This window comes from Strongylocentrotus purpuratus, unplaced genomic scaffold, assembly GCF_000002235.5.
Source record: "Strongylocentrotus purpuratus isolate Spur 01 unplaced genomic scaffold, Spur_5.0 spur5_scaffold_3, whole genome shotgun sequence".
Lineage (NCBI taxonomy): Eukaryota > Metazoa > Echinodermata > Echinoidea > Camarodonta > Strongylocentrotidae > Strongylocentrotus > Strongylocentrotus purpuratus.
In genome coordinates, this window is record NW_022145609.1 from 19,372,286 (window position 1) to 19,394,133 (window position 21,848).

The 21,848-nt window shown below is 38.5% G+C and overlaps 3 protein-coding genes across 3 annotated transcripts; all 3 read right to left on the minus strand.

Annotated features, from left to right (window-relative positions):
* Positions 1-3,164: 3,164 nt before the first annotated feature.
* LOC105439598 lies at positions 3,165-5,203 on the minus strand. Its single transcript, XM_030996740.1, has 3 exons — positions 4,530-5,203; positions 3,995-4,103; positions 3,165-3,452 (listed from the first exon to the last, which is right to left on the minus strand). Exons 1-3 carry the CDS (start codon positions 5,180-5,182, stop codon positions 3,294-3,296), a joined length of 921 nt encoding a protein of 306 aa, XP_030852600.1. The 5' UTR covers positions 5,183-5,203; the 3' UTR covers positions 3,165-3,293.
* A 367-nt stretch (positions 5,204-5,570) lies between these two features.
* On the minus strand, positions 5,571-14,519 carry LOC100890762. Its single transcript, XM_030996741.1, has 10 exons — positions 14,214-14,519; positions 13,425-13,599; positions 12,671-12,851; positions 11,387-11,498; positions 10,355-10,567; positions 9,707-9,905; positions 8,714-8,876; positions 7,717-7,943; positions 6,949-7,085; positions 5,571-5,975 (listed from the first exon to the last, which is right to left on the minus strand). The coding sequence occupies exons 2-10, from the start codon at positions 13,567-13,569 to the stop codon at positions 5,685-5,687; spliced, it is 1,668 nt and encodes a 555-aa protein (XP_030852601.1). The 5' UTR covers positions 13,570-13,599; positions 14,214-14,519; the 3' UTR covers positions 5,571-5,684.
* Positions 14,520-15,733: 1,214 nt separating this feature from the next.
* LOC591534 (mitochondrial import inner membrane translocase subunit Tim29) lies at positions 15,734-18,613 on the minus strand. Its single transcript, XM_791093.5, has 2 exons — positions 18,510-18,613; positions 15,734-17,591 (listed from the first exon to the last, which is right to left on the minus strand). The coding sequence occupies exons 1-2, from the start codon at positions 18,595-18,597 to the stop codon at positions 17,089-17,091; spliced, it is 591 nt and encodes a 196-aa protein (XP_796186.1). The 5' UTR covers positions 18,598-18,613; the 3' UTR covers positions 15,734-17,088.
* Positions 18,614-21,848: the final 3,235 nt, after the last annotated feature.

Below are 21,848 nucleotides of genomic sequence, written 5' to 3' on the forward strand. Positions count from 1 at the left end.
GCATGTATGCTATGTATAAAATAATACCAAAGGATATGAAAGACTTTTAAAAGAAGGGCACTAGTCACACAAAAAAAATATTCGCCCCGAGCCCCCGTGTATTTTTATCCCTATATTGCACACATAAACATAATTTGGTAGCAAAAATGGAATGCTAGAGATGTACCAGTATTATATCAACAAAATAGGATACTAAAAATATATACTTTGTCCAAATAAAGCACTGAAAACAACTTTAAAATCTTGAGAATCTACACAATTCCCTAATCTAGCATAGATTCTAGAATGAATGTTTTCTTCCTCCCAACATATATAGGCAGTTTTTGTAGAAAGTTTTGCTATTTCTGCTCATGTATCATGGTTTATCTTTATGACTATGAATCAAAGGGTATTGAGCCAAAACAGAAAATATTGATTTTTTTCCCCTCTCCTCAATGAAAAATGAGAACAAGGAAATTCATTCAGCCTTTAACCTTAGCTAGCCCTAAACAAGGGGGGAGGGGGGGGGGGGTTAAATACCTATTTTCAAGAGAATCTGTGTACATCACAGGACAATTCACATACCGGTATGCTCAAAATGTTATCAAACTTGGGAGACCGTATTTTTATTCCTGAGTGGAAAAGAAGGCAACATTTGAACGTGATAGCAATCTGAATAAGTATGACAAGACTGCTGTATGTGAAAGGTATGGATTAATACCCTGCCCCCCCCCCCACTCAGTGTTATTAGGGTACGCATATGTGTGTTCCCAGCGACCCCCCCCCCCCCCCCCCTTTTCAGCAAAAGTCCGGTGTGTAAAGTCAATACGGCTAGATATTTTTCTTTTGTTACGAGCCGGAGAGTTTGGGATCACGCATGGTATCCCTCCGTTCGGAGTGGGGGGGGGGGGGAGGGGGGAGGGGGGGATTAATACTAACACACATATGATACTATGGACCCCCATATTAAAGCCCACTGCACTTCTTATAGGTACTTGCGCCCTCTATATAGCAAATAATGCCTAACAGTGACCATTGGTCCCCCATTTCTTATGTGAATTGAGAGCTGATTTGATGAGATAACCACCTGACAGTGACCATGCAGGGAGGTCTTATCCTTCTGGTCAAACTAGTGCAGATAGGCTTTTAAAGCATATAAAAAAATACATATATTTCTTTTACTTTACAACAGAACGCCCACGCATACAGACCCAACACATTTAAATCCGTACCCCTCTGAACAAAAATTTAGTGTAAGGCCCTTTTTAAGGGTTGATATATCTATCACAAGACTGCCACAATAACGAGTAATTAACATGATCCATAGATTGGCACTTTGGTATAGATAAGAAGCATTAATTTTGTAAACAGTTTACAAAATACCTCTTATGACAGTACAAAACTATTAAGATTCTTTCAAACTGTATCAAAGTTAATCTCTAAGTATTACATCATTCCGTGATCCACTTATTGGCACTCTAATAAGACAGATATATTAGGTAGAATTGATTGCATTGATTTTTCATTACAAAAATATCTCATTAGAAAATATAAAACTATGGTATACTCTTATAAATGATAATATCATCAATCTCAATCAAGATCTCAATTTAAAACATCAATAATTCATCACATATTTTCTTTATACTATAGATCATATCTCACATATTTTCTTTATAATATACATCATATTCTTCATGATATACATCATATATCACATAAATTCTGTATAATATACATCATTTATCACATATATTCTTTATAATATACATCATATATCACATAAATTCTGTATAATATACATCATTTATCACATATATTCTTCATAATATACATCATATATCACATATATTCTTCATAATATACATCATTTATCACATATATTCTTTATAATATACATCATATATCACATAAATTCTGTATAATATACATCATTTATCACATATATTCTTGATAATATACATCATATATCACATATATTCTTTATAATATACATCATTTATCACATACATTCTGTATAATATACATCATATATCACATATATTCTTTATAATATACATCATATATCACATACATTCTTTATAATATACATCATTTTTCACATATATTCTTTATAATATACATCATTTATCACATTCTTTATAACATACATTTTTTTATAATATACATCATTTATCACATATATTCTATATAACATACATCAAATATTTCATATATTCTTTATAATATAGATACAAACAATGAAAGTATATGTACATCATTCTGATCACATTGCTTCCTTTTTTGCTCCCTCACTCTACCTGCATAAATATAATTCAAATTTCCTGTTTTTAGTAACCATATCTGTCTCTTTTCACTTATAATAACCTCTTGAGACCTGAGAAATCTTTCAAGGCCACCCACCCTTTCTAACAAGCTGAACTGGGTGAATGTCTTCAAAATGACTGAGAAGCAGACTGGTTATCGTTCTTGTTTTTAGTAACCATATCTGTCTCTTTTCACTTATGATTACCTCTTGATCGAGACCCGAGATATCTTTCAAGGCAACCCACCCTTTCTAACGAGCTGAACCGGGTGAATGTCTTCAAAATGACTGAGAAGCAGACTGGTTATCGTTCTTGTTTTTAGTAACCATATCTGTCTCTTTTCACTTATGATTACCTCTTGATCGAGACCCGAGATATCTTTCAAGGCAACCCACCCTTTCTAACGAGCTGAACCGGGTGAATGTCTTCAAAATGACTGAAAAGCAGACTGGTTATCATTCTTGTTTTCAGTAACCATATCCGTCTCTTTTCACTTATGATTACCTCTTGAGACCTGAGATATCTTTCAAGGCAGCCAACCCTTTCTAACAAGCTGAACTGGGTGAATGTCTTCAAAATAACTGAGAAGCAGACTGGTTAAATTTATAATCACAGTACCAATGATCGATTCACTAGTCTTGTAATAATTCCATTACCGGTATTCTATATTGTACAAGTGTCGTAGTCGAGTGGTTTAAGCACTTGACTTGAAATTCAAAGGTCGTGGTTCGATCCCTGACATGGCATTAATGTTCTTTGGCAAGGCGTTAATCTTCATTTGCCACACTCGACCCAGATGAGGTAAATGGGTAACTGGCTGGAATTAATTCCTTGAAATGCTGGAGCACTGTAATGGCAGCTAGGCTAAAGCCGGGGTAATAATCAGTGCGCCTAGATAGACGGCGCTGTAGAAATGCCTATTATGATTATTAAATATTATTATTAGACAAGTTTCTCGGTCAGCCTATTGCTCCCTATCATTTTCTCCTTCATTCATGCAAATTAAATTCATATTATTTCACACAAGGATGACTTCTTAAACATTGGGTTCCGTAGCTTTCCTGCAGATTGGCCATCCCAGTCAAGCGCCGATTCCTCTTCTCCTAGATCTGGTTTTGCTTCCCTCCAGGTAGATGGGATATCGGCTGGATTCACCTCCAAGAGGATCTGCAGAGAGACAGAAGGCAGAAAGAATACTGTCACAGGCATTATAGTGATGCATTTCCATGAAAAAGTATGACAATTGTTTTTTAATTTATCATGTGGGCACTGAGAATGAACATCCTGTATTGTAGTTTGATAGATTCCCCAGGGAGTGGAGATGGTGCACATTTTGAGTGAATCAATCTGAAGACCGGGGTAATATTTCATGTAAAGCACTTAGAAAGAGTATTTTGAATTAAGTGCTATTTAAATTCAGATTGTTATTAAGAAAAATCATTCTTATATATATCCAGGAGTTGGGGAGGGGGGGGGGGTTCATGATCCCAATGAGGGTTATTTATGATGTTTAGGGTGTAATTGACCATTATTAATGGGGGGAGGGAATCCTTTTTGATTCAATGAACAGTCTTGTTTAATACTAAAAGTAAGGACATGATATAGAACAAGAATTGCATTGGGAGGGAGGGGGGGGGGGGTGGTAAGGATTCAATCGCTTCTATTGGTAAATCAATAATGATAAATTAAAAAAAAGGCTCTACACTCACCAATTGAGATGCATCTGTGTAATCTGGTTCCGTGAGTTGCTTGATCTGCTCTTTGAGTTTCATCACATTGAACAGGGCTGGCCCGGGAGGAGTATCTCCTGATACATTCCTGTAAATTTAAAAAAAACAGTATCATTCACATTGTGTAATTTTCCTTCTGTAGCTTGGAGATATGTCAAGTGTGTGTAAAATTGTTGGTAATGTCCGTACATCTAGAAAAGTATTCTGAATTCTGCTTCAGTATTATTCACATAAATTGCAGAAATGGGTGTGTATATATATATATATATATATATAAACTCTACATCCTAACACATGGTTCTACCTAGATGCAAAATAATCTAATTTGCAACAAAATGCCGTTGTGGTTCCAGGCATATCTTTACATGCTATTATATTTTGTGAAGCTACCTATTAAAGTTTCTTTACAGCATTATAACAAATTTTACCAAGTTTGAATTTGGCATGTCAAAGACCTTAACATTACATTGTAGTTTTCTTGAAATTCATGCTATCTGAGGTTGAGATAACTCACATGACTTTAGCGAATCTTTGTAGAATCCTGTAGACGGCAATCACCAGTGCCAGGGAATCAGAGCGTGACACCTGTGAGGAGCCATCTCCAACTCTCAGATGTTCAACATCATCAGGCAGAGTCACTTTATGCTGACCAATCAGTTGCGCCCAAACATCATCCGTTGTATTGACCACACTGTCCACCAGATGAAAGTAAGTGGGCTTCTGAGGCAGGCTGTGGACTTGGACAGGCAGCATGAGAGGAGCGTCGGGATCGGAAACCCTCTGGCGCCAGATAGCGACGTGAAACTCCTCGACGCACTCTGGGCTCTCGATGTAGCTCGGAGACAGGATGGGAACAATACAGCTGGCCTGATCGAGAGACGTCAGATTGTCCTGCTTGTCGCCTGCTACGGCCTTCACAACGAGATCAGAGGCATTACTCTCCAGGAGCTTGCAGATGAAGTCTACAAACTTCTGATCATCACTGTGGTAACTGATCACGACATCGTCGTTGGTTATAGACCCGGCTTCACTCTCTTTGATCTTGGTGTCTGATTTGGAATGGTTTAAGACCCTGCTCAGTACGGGTGGGAATGGTACATCAGAGTTCAGTAATTTGTCAGCAGTACCAAACTCCTTCTGGATAGAAGCATGATGGAATGATGCCATCTCATCGTTGGGAGATGCACAAGGAATCTGGGAAGGAAACAATATATTCGTTTAATAATCATGTTTATATTGCACCAAAAATATTCACATTTTGCAATGATTGTTGTACAACAATTAAGCAAAATTATTCAGTGTAAATTCAAGGAAATTTACGAGGAGTTGCATATGTAATGTACAATTGTGTCATATCATCAAGATTCTTTTCTTTTCAGTACATCTCGTCTCCTGTCTCCAATAAGAATATATACAAATTATATGTTTTGACATTTGGCTAATCGTCTTTCCACAGAGCCCACTGTCCACTCTATCAAAAATGTAGAAATTGAAATGCATGCACCGCCTGTAATCTTGCAAATGATAACTATTTATCATGCTAGCTACAATGTTTATTGTTAATTTGTGATTACTCGAGAAACTATACCACTTGTTGATTTTCTTGCTTATATAATTGTTTTATATATGTATTGTGAAACAAAATGTTCATGTGTATGAATGAAGTTTACTAATACAATTCAAATTCAAATTCATGCATATGAGAGGCCCAAGTGAGGAAAAATGAAAACTTTGTTGGAAAAACAGAACTTACATTGTCCTCATCAAACATTTTGGTGAGAGCTTCACTTGTGTCCACCTTGCCTCCTGTTAGCCAGTGGACAACTGCTGGACATATGGTGTTGACAGTATCTTCAAAGACATCAGGTGTTCCCTTGACCATTGGGATGTGAGTGAACTCAGGTTGGATGGTGTCCAGATCTTCAAGAGAGATGGGGACCAGCTGTAGGTGCTGTTTGCCCTGTGGTGGAATGAAATTAAGATATGGCTTTGGTTAATTCTTTCTTGAACAAACGTGCCCTGAGATTCCCTGTGTACTCCATCTTCACTCCTTTGAGCCAATATATAAATGACATACGGTCTTCGAAGACATTTTATTCTCTTGAATATTACAATGGAAAATGAGTGAACTCAGGTTGGATGGTGTCCAGATCTTCAAGCCAGATATCAGTGCTATTTGTCATGCAAGTGGTATGAAATGGAGAGTTCTTTGATGAATTCTTTCCCCTCCCTTTTTTGTTTACTTGTACAAATGGCATGGTGACATCCTCAATGACATCGGTGTTCCCTTGACCACTGGGATGTACGTGAACTCAGGTTGGTGTCCCGGTTTACGAGACAAATGGGGTTAAGCTGTAGATGCTGTATACCCTGTAATGGTATGAAATCATGATACATGTACTTCTCTGCTTAAATCTTTCCTACATGTTGTTAGAGTTTCCGTCTCGTCCACAAACTCTTTCAGTTGCTAATCAACAGTTTTTCAGACATACGATCTTGACATTATCCTCACAGACATCAGGAGTTTCCTTGACCATTGGCATGTGAGAGAATGCAGATTCGGGGTTAATGGAACCCACCTCATCAACATCATTTCTTCTTTCTTTTGAACCACTTAACATCTAAGCTGATGGCCTTGACCACATCCTTAACAACATAATAAGTTTGTTTTACCAGTTGGTCGCAAGTGAACTAAGGATGGACGGAATCCACGTCTTCAGACGTATGGAATCAATTGGACATGCTGTTTGCCGTGAAAGATAATTTGTCTTAAAGTCAAACTGAATATAGAGCCCACTCAAGACCAACAACTCAGTCATCTTTATAGGCAAGTGAAAATGGTAAAACACCTCGACCTTACAGAGACCTCAATGGACACAAATCCTCTACAATTTAAAGACCAACCTGGCTTCAGGTCCTGCCTGCGTGCTTACCTTTTGAAAGTGCTTGGCCTGAGCAAGGGCAAATTCTTCCTGACACACAGCTGACTTGAGGTATGGTTCTGATATGAGAGCTAGCATGCAACGAGAGCCATCAATAGAGTGATAGAGGGTACGCTGCCAGGATTTCCCTATCAAAGACAAAACAACAGGGGGTGTTTCACAAAGATCCTAAGTCGAATTTATCTCTAAGTTGGACTTAACAATTATGGAAAGCCGTTAGCATCCTTGAAAATATTTTGTAAAAGTTATTTTAAAAGACATGACAAGTTGATTCAAATCATTCATATTTTCTACTATCACGGGAGATTTCATGTTCTTGATGGGGAATTTATCAAAAATCTAAAATACTTGAATTTTCGCTTTTAAATATATCTAATTTTAAGGCTACAAATGGCTTTCCATAATTTCTTTGTCCAACTTAGAGTTAAGTTTGACTTAGGATCTTTGTGAAACAACCCCCAGGACAGAGCATTACTAACTCACTGTGTTATGGATTGGTGAAATATGCACAAGTTTCTCCTATAAGATAAGCAATCAAATGGAGATCCTAGATAGAAAATTCCGCTCAGAACACATGCATTACATGAACAAATTACAAAAAACTATATAGATAACTGGCATTTTTATAGTTCAGAAGAAAACAGGAACGGAATGTGTAATCCTATGCCTATTGAAAGCATAATTCCAAACTTTTTAATGGTTGAAGAAAAAAAAAAATGAAATGAAAGATAATAAGGTAGAATTCACATGTGCACTGACCTGCTTTCAGTTCCTGTACGTCAAAGAAAATCTTCAAATTCGGAGCCAGTTTCTGCAGCATGTCCACAAAGCAATTGGCCTTCTCCGTGTCACGGTGAGAGTATGAGAGAAAGACATCATAGCGAAGGGGATCAAACTCAGCGACGGTGAGCTCGGTGTGGAGGGTGATCGAGAGGGAGACAGACAGCGACGAACAAGCGTCTTGGATCTTGGATGGATCATGGGGTCTGGGCGAAACACAACCAGGATTACAGATGGTATAACCATCTATGGTATAACTCTATTATCAAATTAACATTTACTTTTACTTTTTATTAATTTACCATTTAATTTGAGAATCATAACTTCCTTAGAGACCTTTAAATCCAAGCTGAAATCTTTTCTTTTTTAACAATACCTGTACTTGGCACTATAATACTCATCCGAACTTTCTCGCCCAAACTTTCTCATTCTTTCTATTTTTCTTGTGTGCCTCGGAATAGCATTGTCTAGATAGACGGCGCTATACAAATGCCTATTATTATTATTATTATTACTTTACTTGGAGGGTGTGTGCGCTCTATAATTATATACTATTATTATTATTATTATTACAGAGGGTTCTTTCATATACTCTAAGGTGTCCTGGACATACTCGTGTTTCCATTCAACATTTAAAAACACTAAAAGTCTGATGGGTAGCAAGACGATAAAGAAAACAAAGAAAAGTTTTTCAAAAAGATGACATTTCAAAGCAACAGTTTCTAACAGTTCTAAAATTGCCAATAATTAAGTAAATGAAAAAAAATATATCATGTGACTCTATTCCCTACATCCGTCAAAGCCATTTAATTGAAATCTTTCATCTTTCCAGATTTAATGAATCGTCTCTACTCTGCTTTCTATATTACCACGTATTCGTCTGATTTATCATGAAGTTCAAGAAAGAAAACAATTGTTCATGGCAGCCAGTTCAATGTCAGAGCAATCAAGCAATTATTTCTCGTTTAATACAAACCTGCAGTCTACATACTGCACCAGCCCCATATAAGTTGGCATCATCTCCACAGAGTCCACGTAGAATGGAGCAAGCATGTCCCGTAGAGCCCTGCGGTTACAACAGAGGGCGATGTTGTACTGCTCTATGCAGGCATTGTTTTTGAGGTAGTTTGGACTGAGAACTGGTGGCGAGAATATGAAATAACGTCATGAGCAACTGATGAAAAGTAGTCTTGTAGCTACTTATGACATTGCATTAGTGGTCGTTTTATGAAATACAGATCTCAACCATCATTATCTTAAGTCAGACAATTATAATTATCATCATTAGTAAGACTCCAGATTCAGCCCAGCTATCTCCATCATTTTTACAAGAAGAACATTTCACCACGACATTAATTAACCTCTATGCCCTCTTCTTCATTACAGTATTCAAACATAACCTTCCGTCTTCATTATCATCACATCAACATCATTAAAGTGCTCCTAATACTCATAAACCTCAAGAACAATATCATGCTCATCACCATCACTACTATCTTCCTCCTCACTATCATCATCATCACCATTATCATAATCATCATCACAGTCATCATCAACATCCTCCTCATCATCATCCTCATCCTCATCATCATCATCATCATCCTCATCCTCCTCCTCATCATCCTCATCCTCACCATCATCCATCTCTGTCTTTAATTCCCCATCTTCATCAGAAGTATCCAGGCCGAGTCCTTCCAAGACATCTCACCTGTAACTATCCTGGCACATTTCATCTTCCGTCTCACTATCATCATCATTATCATCATCACCTTTATCATCATCATCACTACCATCAAACTCATCATCACTGCATCATTGACATCCTCCTCCTCCTCATTATCAGTTTCACATTAGAAGTCTCACATTTATCCTCATCATTATCCTCCTCGTCATCCTCATCCTCACCATCATCTTACATTCTCCATCTTCATCAGAAGTATCCGGGCCAAGTCCTTCCAGGACATCTCACCTGTAACTATCCTGGCACTTTTCATCATGACAGAGTACATGTCCTGTTGAAACACATTGTCTGTATTCATTGCCTGCTGGGAGCTGTCGTAGATGACGACGCCCTCCTTAGCACTGCTCAGCTTCTCCTTAATCACCTTGGCAACCTCTTCATCCTCTTTGCTGAATGACAGGTACACGTCAAACTCCAATGGCACTGCCTACACAGGTCATTACAAATTGGTTATAAAGAGGTGCAGACTACACATTACCAGGACAATAGTCTCACTATAGCAATCGTGTCAAAATCACACCATATCTAAGTATCTCAAACAAAGGCTCATCTTTTGCAGATCCGGCCATAATTAGTTTATCAAGTTTTAAGCCCATTCAAAATAAAAAAAGGAAGCATTTTGAATTTGGTAAAAAATATATATATATATATATATATATATTTAACATTGATTGTATAGAAACTCTCCTATTATACATGTAGTGGAAAAGAGCTCTCTGCATGCAAGTAGACCAAAGAAAGCAATTGATGACATGTTTCTCAAATAGATAGGTATTTCAGCCAAGAAAAAGCTGGAAAACAAAAGTATGTTACAATGAAAGGCTTTTCCGCTTAAACTTTCAAAATATAATACATGTACTTATCACAAGCCTATACCTTGGGAAGGAGCAACTGCATTTCATAGCGTTCTTTGAGGTCATCAAAAGTCTTTGTCACATCCTCAAATCGTTTGAGGGAGTGACCCTGGACCTCACCATCTTTGAGCTGTACGTAGAGGACTAGTTTCATCCGTCTTAGGGGAAGACCCGCTTTCATCCAGTTTACCGCTGCTTCTACCATACCTTTTAACATTGCTACCTCATCAGCTCCCTGCAAAAAATAAAGATAGAATATATAGGGTGTCTGAATACAGCAAATATGTAGGATTTTCCAGCCACACAGTAACTACTAGCTTTCATAATGTAATTTAACTGTGCATCCCTACTGAACAATGAAAGTCACACTTGCCCAAATACACCACAGATAAATGTGGTGTCAGTGTCCAGTACTCCTCAGTAGTACTATAATAGAATTATAATAGCATGCTGATAATTTCAACATCTGCCAAACCCTCTAGTTTTTTTTATAGGTATCCCAATGATAAATTTGATGCTTTTATGATGACAATTAATGTTCTATAAGCATCATCTTCTATTTCTTAGCAGCATTTATGCTAACATGATCTGAACTTTATAAAAACCTAAGACAAATCTGTACTGCATATGGAGTTTCTCTTTCCAGCAGATCCCTGTTTGTTCTGCTTGGTACAATATGACAATTAACCTAGATTAATTTCTTCCTCAGACTTGTACATACATGCAATGGTAGGATTTTGAACCTAGAATTATAATACAGCATGCCATAAAATGGAATACATGTGGGCTACAATGAGAAAGATATTTTTAAACACTGAAACTCAATGCAATGCTTACACTATGAATATGACTGACAAAGAAAGCGGACAAAATATACAGTTCCTCAGGTAGACAAAGGAACATCCCTTCACTGCTATTATGTAAAAAGTGAATACATGTGACACCTGTTCTACACATTTTTACATAATAGCAGTGAAGGGATGTTCCTTTATCTACCTGAGGAACTGTATATTTTGTCCGCTTTCTTTGTCAGTCATGTTCATAGTGTTAATACCTGTTGGGCGTTGAGCAGTGGAGTAATGACTGTTCCATCTTCATTGTTTAGTATAGGAACCAGGCAACGGAAAACATTTGCAACCAACTCTTGGGGACGTCCATCCATAACCCTGCAAATAATTCATGACAGTCAAAATTAAGGAAAAACAATAAGGATTAAAAACACATTTTGCAAATTTGAATATATACTGTACATAGGGCTGCACACAAACTTTTTTTGGAAGAGGGATCAGACTGAACTTTTTAGTATACAATGTAGTATGCATACGTATTATAAAATAAAGAATTGGGGGGGGGGGGTCCAAATTATGATTTTGGGTGCCCAAGTCTCCCTGGCGCCTGTTAGTTGCTATTGGGTTTTTGGTTAGTTTCTGGGTTAGAATATGGTGTAATAGTAGGAGACCAGCCTGTAGGTCCCGTGACCAATCTCGGGGAACAAAGGTTTGAAAGTGCTTTTGTGTTCCCTGATGAATACCGAACAATTTTGACTTGGGCTGCCCCTTGAAAATCCCAGGCATTTTCGTGAGGGCCGGGTCAACAAAGGTCACACAGGGATAGAAATTCAAATAGTTTCTATGTCAATATGCATATCAAACTACTTGTCTGGTCATGCGGATTCCGAAAATGTATAGTTTGCTATACCTCCGACCTTAAATGAGGGCCCTATGGTCAAAAACGTTGAAAGGTCAACACATTTTGACTGGTGGTCAAATTCACCAACACAGTGAACCTTTTTAAATTGCATATCAAATTACTTGTCTGGTCATAAGGATTCCAAAAATGTTTAGGTTGTTATACCTCCCACCTTAAATGAGGGCACTATGGTCAAGAAGGTCAATGCACTTTAGAAATTCACACAGTTAACATCGTCTGATTCTAATGATTTTAGTGTCTAATAATATGTTTTCTGACATGGCAAATTCAACTAGGCAACTTTTAAAATCAAAAGTGGTTGCCATAACCTTGAAATTTCCCCCAAACCCATGGATAAGAAGTTGTTAGATGTTTGTCACCGAAACGGCAGCCATTTTGAATGTACATGGTCAAGGTAAGCACTTTTACTTTTGAAAGTTGTATAGTTGAATTTGCCATGTCAGAAAACATATTATTAGACACTAATCTTATATTAGACATCAGGGAACACAAAAACACTTTCAAACCTTTGTTCCCAGAGATTGGTCACGGGACCTACAGGCTGGTCTCCTACTATAATGTTCGGTCCAAGGTTCGAATTAGGAATTCAGGTGATAAATTGACCACAGAGCAGTTTCACTGTTTGTACCTGCGAGTCTCAAAGCATAGCAACCTCCTGTAAGGAAGCCTGCTGGGTAGGGGCTTAGACCACCAGCAGGAGTAGAGCTTGCGGAGATCTTCCTCCTTGTCCTTGGCTACATCTTCCACGCTGAGATTAAAGGTGCGCTGGAGGGCACCGATCACTGACTGAGGAGAGGGAGAGTAGTCACCTAGAAAGGGTTTTGGAGAGGGTGGGGGGAATAAATTGGTGATGAAGTTAACAAACAAGAAAGGACAGGAAGAGAAGAAAGTATAATTTTTAAGAGTAGAATGAATAAAATATTAAACTCTGTTAAAAATAAGCTCTAACAATTTTGTGGTTTACACTTTACAGACTTGGTTTCTTTGTAAAAGAATGTGAATTACCAAGGGACATAGAGACAAACTAACAGCTTGAACTATTCGCGATAAATGACATAAGACTGATCACCACCACCTTAACATCACCCTGTGTAATTTCATAAAGGCCTAATGATATCATTGAGAATAATTTATTGCAACAAGACAAGTAAATATTTGCTAAACAGCATAAAGCGACTGAAATTGAATTCATAAGTAGATAAATTTATTGATGAAAATGGTCTGGGACAAGTCATCCCCATTGGAACCAGTATGGCAGTAATTATGCAGTCAAAATCTCAGGTAGTGAGACCAAGGCTAAGAAGAGTAATATCTTTAGATCATTAACTCTCTTGGTTGAGTCTGATGGATATTAAGAACATAAAATCATTCATCTTGATTACCTCTGAAAGCCGAGATGACGATGACGTCCATTTTATCCTCCATCGGCAGTCTTGTGATGTCACCAAGACAGAGGTCGACCCGACACTCTCCATTCTGGGTCAACACTTTGATGGAGTTTGCGACAATCAGCTCAGCTTCCGACATAGTGTCAATCCTCTTTCAATCCCGATGCCACTGAAAAAAGAAAGAAATAATAAAAATTAAAATGATAATATTATTAATAATAATAAAAATAATAATACTTATACTAAGAAGGAGGAGGAGGAGGCAGAGGAGGAGGAGGCAGAGGAGGAGAAGGAGAAGGAGGAGGAGAAGGAGAAGGAGGAGGAGAAGGAGAAGGAGGAGGAGGAGGAGAAGGGGAGGGAGAAGGAGAAGAAGAAGGAGAAGAAGGAAGGAGAATTAAAAGGAGAAGAAGAATAGCTACAACTTACAATAATTAAAATAATAATACTTATACTAAGAAGGAGGAGGCGGAGGAGGAAAAGGAGGAGGAGAAGGAGGAGGAGAAGGAGAAGGAGAAGAAAAAGGAGGAGAAGAAGAGAAGGAGGAGGAGAAGGAGGAGAAGGAGATGGAGAAGGAGAAGGAGAAGGAGGAAGGAGAAGAAGAAGAATAGCTACAACTTACAATAAATAAAATAATGATAATAATGGTGATAATAATAATAATATTAATAACAATAAATAATTTCTATAATAACAATAACCGTTGTCATCATCATCATCATTAAACAATAACATGTTTTGTTATTTAACACTCTACAGTAACATGAAGTATCCATCTCAGCTCACCTTATCAGAAATTTATATGTGCCAAGTCTAGAGAGCCAAGACCAGTACAGTGCAGTGGCATGAAGACTATATCGACTCGAGTCAACTCAAGAGTCAAGATTCACTCAAGCTGTCAGTTTCACTTGTAAGGCGCCTCTTTCATTACAAATACTAGCGTGCTGTCCATCTGACTTTTCCTTTTGATTTTGCACAAATAAAAGATTGCTGCAAACGTCTCCACGCAGCTCAGTTATGGTCCGTTTCCTGTAAGAAATCGCTGAAAACCTAGCGGATATCCTCGGTTCGCTGCCCCGCAGGTGTTGGGGGACCATGCCGCTGTACAGCCGCTGAGCTGGAGCTAGCTGAATGAGCTTCCGGTTTCCTTGAAAACCATGTACTGTACGGTATGCAAAACAATCCGTGGCCTCAGTTCAGACTTTTTTCTTTAAAAATTCCGAAACACCCATAATACCGCCACCCCTTTTAAAACAGGGCTTGATTTAGTTGTTTAAATATCAAAAGCTAAGACTCAAACATATGCAGTCTTTCTGATGGCATAACACCAAGATTTCTTAGTCTTATATAATCAAGGTCAATTTACAACATATTTGACAAGAAACTTTGCTGCTTTTACTATTTTGGTTTTTCGGAAACTTATTTATCTATTCAAGGGCCCTTAACTTGTTTTAAACTGAAGAGGCAACCCTGTTTAAATTAAAGTAAAATAAATAAAATAAATGTCATCAATCACTTACAAGAGTTCATGCAACCTAATGGGAACCAAATGTGAAAGAATTGAAACTGCACACATCTCAACCAACATACACACAAACTTCTTGGTCAGATTTTTTCTGTTTTTCTCTTATTAATTCATCATTTTCAGAAAACTCTCTCACACATAAATGAAATATACCGGTAGAAAAAAACTTATTATCTGACAAGAAGGATAGAAGTATGTTTGTTTAACTTTATTACAATATATTTTTCATCTTACTAAGATGTAAAAGGACTGCAGTATCATATGAACACAGTCAATAATTTTCAGAACATTTACAAACACAATATTTTTCCACTCCCTTGATCACTAATTCACTATGATGAAAACCAGTAACCACTCTGAAAACAACATACATGTAATCATTCGCTTTTCTTAAAGGTAATACAAAGTTTTGGGAATTTTGAAAATTGGGTGGATAGTGATTCTTTACAATTTTGATATATTTGGATGCTCCTGTGGATGTATTAAATGCACTAGAAAATTTAGCCCCTGAAACACTTCTGCTTTCGAGAAAAATTGAATATAAAAATTCACCGGTGCTCCCGGTAAATTTTGATGAATTTCGAAAAGCGACTACGGCCCTACAATAGTAGCTGTGACCGTGAAAATCTCAGAATATGTAATTGTGATATAATTTCCGAACGGGAATAGCTAATCGGTTGATTTTAGCCAAGAAACATTGTTTTAAAGCTTAATTAATATCTTGACCTTGAGAGGGAGCTATACAACATAACAACAATAATAATAATAATAAAAACGTTACTTATAAAGCGCTTACCACCGAAGTCTCTAAGCGCAAGTGTATTATCAAAACTTTCACAACTTAGACTCTATTTCAACTGCGACAGCGATCACTGAATATTGAAGGATCGCATGTTTCCAATATGTTCATTTGAACCAAATTCATGACCCCATACCAAAACTTTGTATTACCTTTAACCATATTAGAACTTGTTACATAATACCTTAGCTGATGTACAATTCTGGCAATCCACCTCTAAAACAAGTATCAAAATAATAGCAGAAAAACAGTTTGGCCACAGTTAAAATAAAATTTATTTCATAGAAATATCACTTTCAAAGTTGATTTCACTGCCTTAAAAGTCCAAATTGATGTTATGATGATTTTATGCGAGGACATTTTTCCAATACACATTTAGTTCTCTATGTATTACACAAAATGACTAATACACGACCCTCACTGTTCATACAACTCCCCTCCAAAGGAGGTAGGAATATAGTACCTGGGGCAGGCTGGGCAAACACTTGGGGGGGGGGGGCTTTCAAACAAGGGAGGGGGAGGGGGTAGTTTGCAGACACAACTATTGCCAGTCATTGCGTATAACAGTGCACTAGTATGAGGCTGCAATAGGTTCTTGTACTTTAGCCGACAGTTAGAGACCGATAAATCTTGGCTCTGCTCAAGGTATTAAGACTTGTGGTAAGGTATCGCATTAGCCTCTGTGCTCGCAGACTGTAGGGGGGGGGGGGCACATCCGTCTGACTACAAATTATAGTTGTACAAATAATATAGCCATATAAATACCTTTCTACTGCTTATTCTGCATGTATATCATTACAGGGTATCGGCCTGGCAACTCTCTAGTTTTATATTCTCAAAAGGAGTTGATCCATATGAGCGAGCTGTAATTGAATGCTTTAAAATTATTATCAATAGTACTGGCCCGTCATCCTGAAATACATCTGATAAAAGAGATAGCTTTTTAAGATGTGAAAATACATACTTGTATAGGATAAGGCTGCAACGAGTACAAAAGTATATTTTACCGATCATTATTCATTTTTACAGATTTATTTTTCTTAAATCCTTCAGTTTCAGATGATTCAAAATGCACATCAATATATATGTATATGTACTCTTAATTCCTTTTGATCCGGAGTCAATGAACATGAGTTAGTAGAATTTCACAATACATTCACCAGATGCTGATGATACAGTATAATTCTTGGTGTTCCAAATACAGATTTTAATGAAAGATTTGATATTCTCTTATAGTTCAAGAAAACAGTCAATAATAACAATTTCTATATAGGTAATGGATATAGTTTTGCTCCCCGAACAAAAGAGTCTGTATAGCTTATTTTTATATACATGTATTACACTAACTGTCCAGATGATGCATTTTGAAATTCAAGTTCATTGATGTCATAGTCCTCCATTGCTTTTGACAAGTAATGCCAACGTCCCATGAACCCCACGTCTCGTATCCTGTCCGGAAACTCCCTCCACGACACGGTAAGATAGTCACATTTGGCATCGTACAATGCAACCCGCTTGTCAAAGTGATCCTCCCAGATCAGCGAGCACACGCCAAGGCTCATGTATCGAAGAACACCAGCATTCTGCAGAGCCATCATTTTCTGGACGTGAAGGTCCGAGCCTTGATTCCTGGTCAGGTTGCTCAGTAGGAGTAGGTCATTGCTGGCTTCAACCAGTTCTTTCTCAAAGTTCTCTTCGTCAGGGGCCTGGCTCCCCATGTATCCTATGGCGCTCAAACTTGCGATGTAAAAAGCTGCCTTGAAAGGGCGCTCTTTCATGTCCGTGAAGACGTCCACTGTAGCGGCTTTGTAATCACGGTGCATGTTGCTGAGATACTCGCCTGACAGAAAAAAAGGCAGTTGAATAACAACAATCAAATCAAAGCTCAGGTACACTAGTGGTTACCAATTTCAATATGAATAGAAATTAAAGAATATACATGTAGGTATATAATTTGAGGCAGGATAAACAAAACAGAGTAAAGATATGTTCAGAAAGTTTGTTGCAAATACAATTACAAGTTAAATGTAGAGTCTATTTCATTTCTTTCTTTTCAAAATCCATTTATCATTGTTTTTATTCTTCTTTTTATTCATGTAAATTATTTTAACTATTATTTGTTAACAATATTGTAACTAAATTTTAGACTAATTTAGATCCACAGTACATAGAGCTCAATGGCAATGGGCATTGGGTGCCCAGGCCCCAGTGACCTGATTTTGAGTGATTGAGCATCATCTGATCCTCATGTATGTAGCACTTGCCAACATAATTTGACAGGCTCGGCATGAGCCATGAGTCATGACAATAGAGATGAGGATCAGCGACCACACCCACACCCACGCCCACAGAGATAGAGGCAGAGCCCTACTCGGCCTCGGGCTATGCCCAGGCCTGCGCCCATGGCCATGCCATGTCACACTCCGCCAGCGCACCACGCCGCGGCCAGGCGAGGAGACTCAGGTTGAGGCCGAATCTCCTCGCGTGGCCGTGGCCGTGGCCGTGGCGCGCTGGCAGACTGTAGCATGGCGCTGGCATGGCCACGGGCGCGGCGCAGGCTGTGCCACGGGCGCGGCGCAGGCTGTGCCACGGGCGCGGCGCAGGCTGTGCCACTGGCGCTGGCTGTCTGTGTGTCTGTAGCTGTGCGAGTACTATGAGTGCAGAGTGTAGTAACCCTGTCTCTGTATCTGAGCAAGTGGAACTAGGAAAACAACCAAGATAAAAAGAAACAAAATTTAATTATATTATTTGTTCTTACCGATCTTTTTGGGGAGACCCGTTTTAAGGCGTTCAGGCATCTTCACACTTGAAAGTCGCGAAAGCATTTGCCTCATGGACGCAGCCATCTTGAATGAAAATAGTCTCTAGCTTTGTACATAAAGATATAAATCAAAAATTGTAAAGATAATGATCTACAAAAAATTGTGTAATCACATAAAACTTTTATTTTAGAAATAAAATTATTTATAAAGAATAATATTATTCTTTCATTTTTTAAGCAACATCTTTAAATTTATATAATAAGTAGAAGATGGCATATTGAAAAAAAATAGCCAACGTTAACTGATAATATTGTACACCAATTTGACAGATGGCAAGTAAAAAATGATTTCAACAATGCAATAATAAACGAGCAGTTTTTAATGACCTTCCGTGGCTAATTCTGTTGTTTTTTTAAACGGTCCTTCCAAAAAAAAAGATATATCACTAGAGCGCTATTTCATAGCTGGTCTAAGGGGAATACGTCAAATGCTCTGGACTGCAAATAGCCACTAATAAACCACGATCGCTAATTATGTATGACTCAGTAAGAGCCCCGTGATCTACTGCAGTCGGGACTCCCGCGGGAAGAAACATATGGGAAACTTCCCGGCCCCTCCACTCCGAGAACGGACGGACCCCATGCGTGTTACCAAAATTTCCGGTAAAGGGGTACTTTTCGTGCGACAAAGTCCGGCCCACGAATTGTAAAAAAAAAAGGGGTGTATTAACTTTTCACCCGGAGATTTCTTAAAAAATGGGGTGTTTTTTCATTTTTTCTCTCATGATCACTTTGGACTCCTACTGAAAAATTATTCCGAATTTAGGGGGGTACATTGAGCATTTTTCATGATTTAGGGGGGTCTCCAAGGCAGGAAAAGGCCGCGAAAAGCCTGCGAAAGGGGGGTTCGGAAATGTTGGCAGTCCTCAGATAGGGGGTGCTTTCAAAAAGAGGGAACGAGCATATGCGTACCCTAAATAACACTGAGTGGGGGGGGGGGAGGAAACTTATATATGATACATAATTATTTGGAGCTGCCAGAACTAGACCCGGAACTAGGCCGCTCGTTTCGTGCGGAATCGCCCTTCCTGTCAGGAGGACCAGGTGATCGGAATAAAAATAAAAATAAATAAAAAGGGGGAGGGGGCGGCAGTTCGAGCGTCTGTGAGGTGCAACAGCAAAAGGACCTTTCTGGAAGAAAAGAAAAGAATTAAGGGGGGGAGAAGGGGCATCTATTATAAGGGTATACTTCAAAGCAAAAAATTACAATATATTTAGCCAGTGTTCATATGTCATTGGCATCACTATTTGTAAAGAAAGCAATAAGCGAGCAAAATAAAGGGGGATTTCCCTTTGAATGTTTTTTTTATTTTTTATAAAGGTACTTTTACCTACAAAGTAACCAACGTAATAAATTAAAAATGAAGATGAATTGTGTCAAATTGATTTCAATCATCTTAGACAAGAATGTTTTGAAACACCGTCCTCACTGTTGACCTCAGCCAGTGCCTTCTAATTTGAGTCATTATCATAGAGATATATACTACTAATTAAGTATATATCTCTATGGTCATTATGTGTGAACTCCGTTTCCCATTCCCTTTATTTTCTGTATAGTTTGGCTTAATTCATGGCCTAATCAATCACCATTCTTGCAAAGTCACAAAGCGACCGAGCGGAAGCTTTTTGGATTTATGAAAAAAACTTACAGCAATTTGATTATTACCTTGAAAAAAGTTTCCACAATCAACTGAAAAGCCTCCTCTTATTTTTTTATTTTTTTTAATTGTTGGAAGGGGGGGCAATTGCCACCATACCCTTTTTTGCTTCCTTACACTTCCGCTCTAGAGGTAAACAAAATATGTTTTATGATATTATTTTTTTTGGGGGGGGAGAAAAATCCGCATCACCACCATTCTTACATGTTACGCAGGCCCTGGGAACGTTTTTCAAAGTGTGTGGGTGGGGGGGGGGGGCTAAAGTATTAACGATCAGGTAGAGCAAAGCAAAGCAAAGTGGAGCGTAAATTGGCGTGGTGAAGGGGCAAAGCCCCGGCGGGTGTCAAGGGGCAGAGCCCCATGAAGCTCAGGGGTTTTAGGCATTTATTAAGTCATATGAGCAGGCTGGGGGCGGAGCCCCCGACTGCTCAGGGGTTTTAGACATCTAATTACGGTCAGCTTAGCATTTTTTTATACCTTATTTGTGACACTGGCATGCAGGTCACTAAGCCCCAGGACCCTCAGGGGTTTTAAGCATTAAATTACGATCAGATGAGCATCCAGGGGACGCCTTAGGGCAGTTGGTGGGGTCCAGGGGGAAGAGCCCCTGGAAGCTCAGGCGTTTTAGGCATTTAATTACGGTCAGATGAGCAACCAGGGGCCGCCTTAGGGCCCTTGGTGGGGTCCAGGGGGCAGAGCCCCCGGAAGCTCAGGGAAAAATCATGTCATTTCAACAACATTTGTAAATCACTAGTATCGAATTAGAAATAAACCACGTTTTAATTTTATTTGGAGGGAACTGCTCCCATCAGTACTCAAGTGTGAGGGAGCATATGAGAGGGGTGAAAGTGACGGAAGTGACTACCCCTCACAGGTTTTTGAAGTTGTGTTGAATTAAAAAACTTACATTCCTTAGCAAAACTATAGAATACAAACAAGCAATATACTTTTTTAACATTTCAAATTTTTTGGTATATTTACTTGTACATTTCGAAGCTACCGAGTGAGAAGATTTTTGAATTTTTAATTGTCTAAACGCTGCACTCTTGGGCCCTCCAAAGCCTAAAAGTGTGTTGCAGTCTTTAGTCAGTATTTGCTATACATTTTTATTCTTGAGGGGGGGGGGACGTGTCCCCCGTACCCCGGGATCGCCGCCCCTGGCCCCAACATACATATTTTGATCTCTTCTTAGTTTTTGTTCAGAAAAATGTTATCTTTATAAAAACGTGGAACGGGCATCTATTAGAAAGAAAAAGGGGCACTATTTCAAGTAAAAGGGAGCACTTTTTAGGTACTTCAAATAGTTGGGCAGGAGCACCGAGCTCGCTCCTCATGCCCGCTGGCTCCTTTAATATGCCCCAGGCTCTCTCTCGCCAACTCAATCTATCCTTTTCGTCTTCTCTTTCTCTCTCTCTCTCTTTTCTCTCTCTCTCTCTCTCTCTCTCTCTCTCTCTCTCTCTCTCTCTCTCTCTCTCTCTCTCTCTCATTAACGTCTTCTTCAGTTACAATTTTCTCTTTATTTCGATCATTCTCTCCCCTCTCTCTTTCTCTCTCTCTCTTCACATGATCTTTCCTCTATATTTTTCCAATATAACGTGTCTCCTGTTCACAAAAAGGT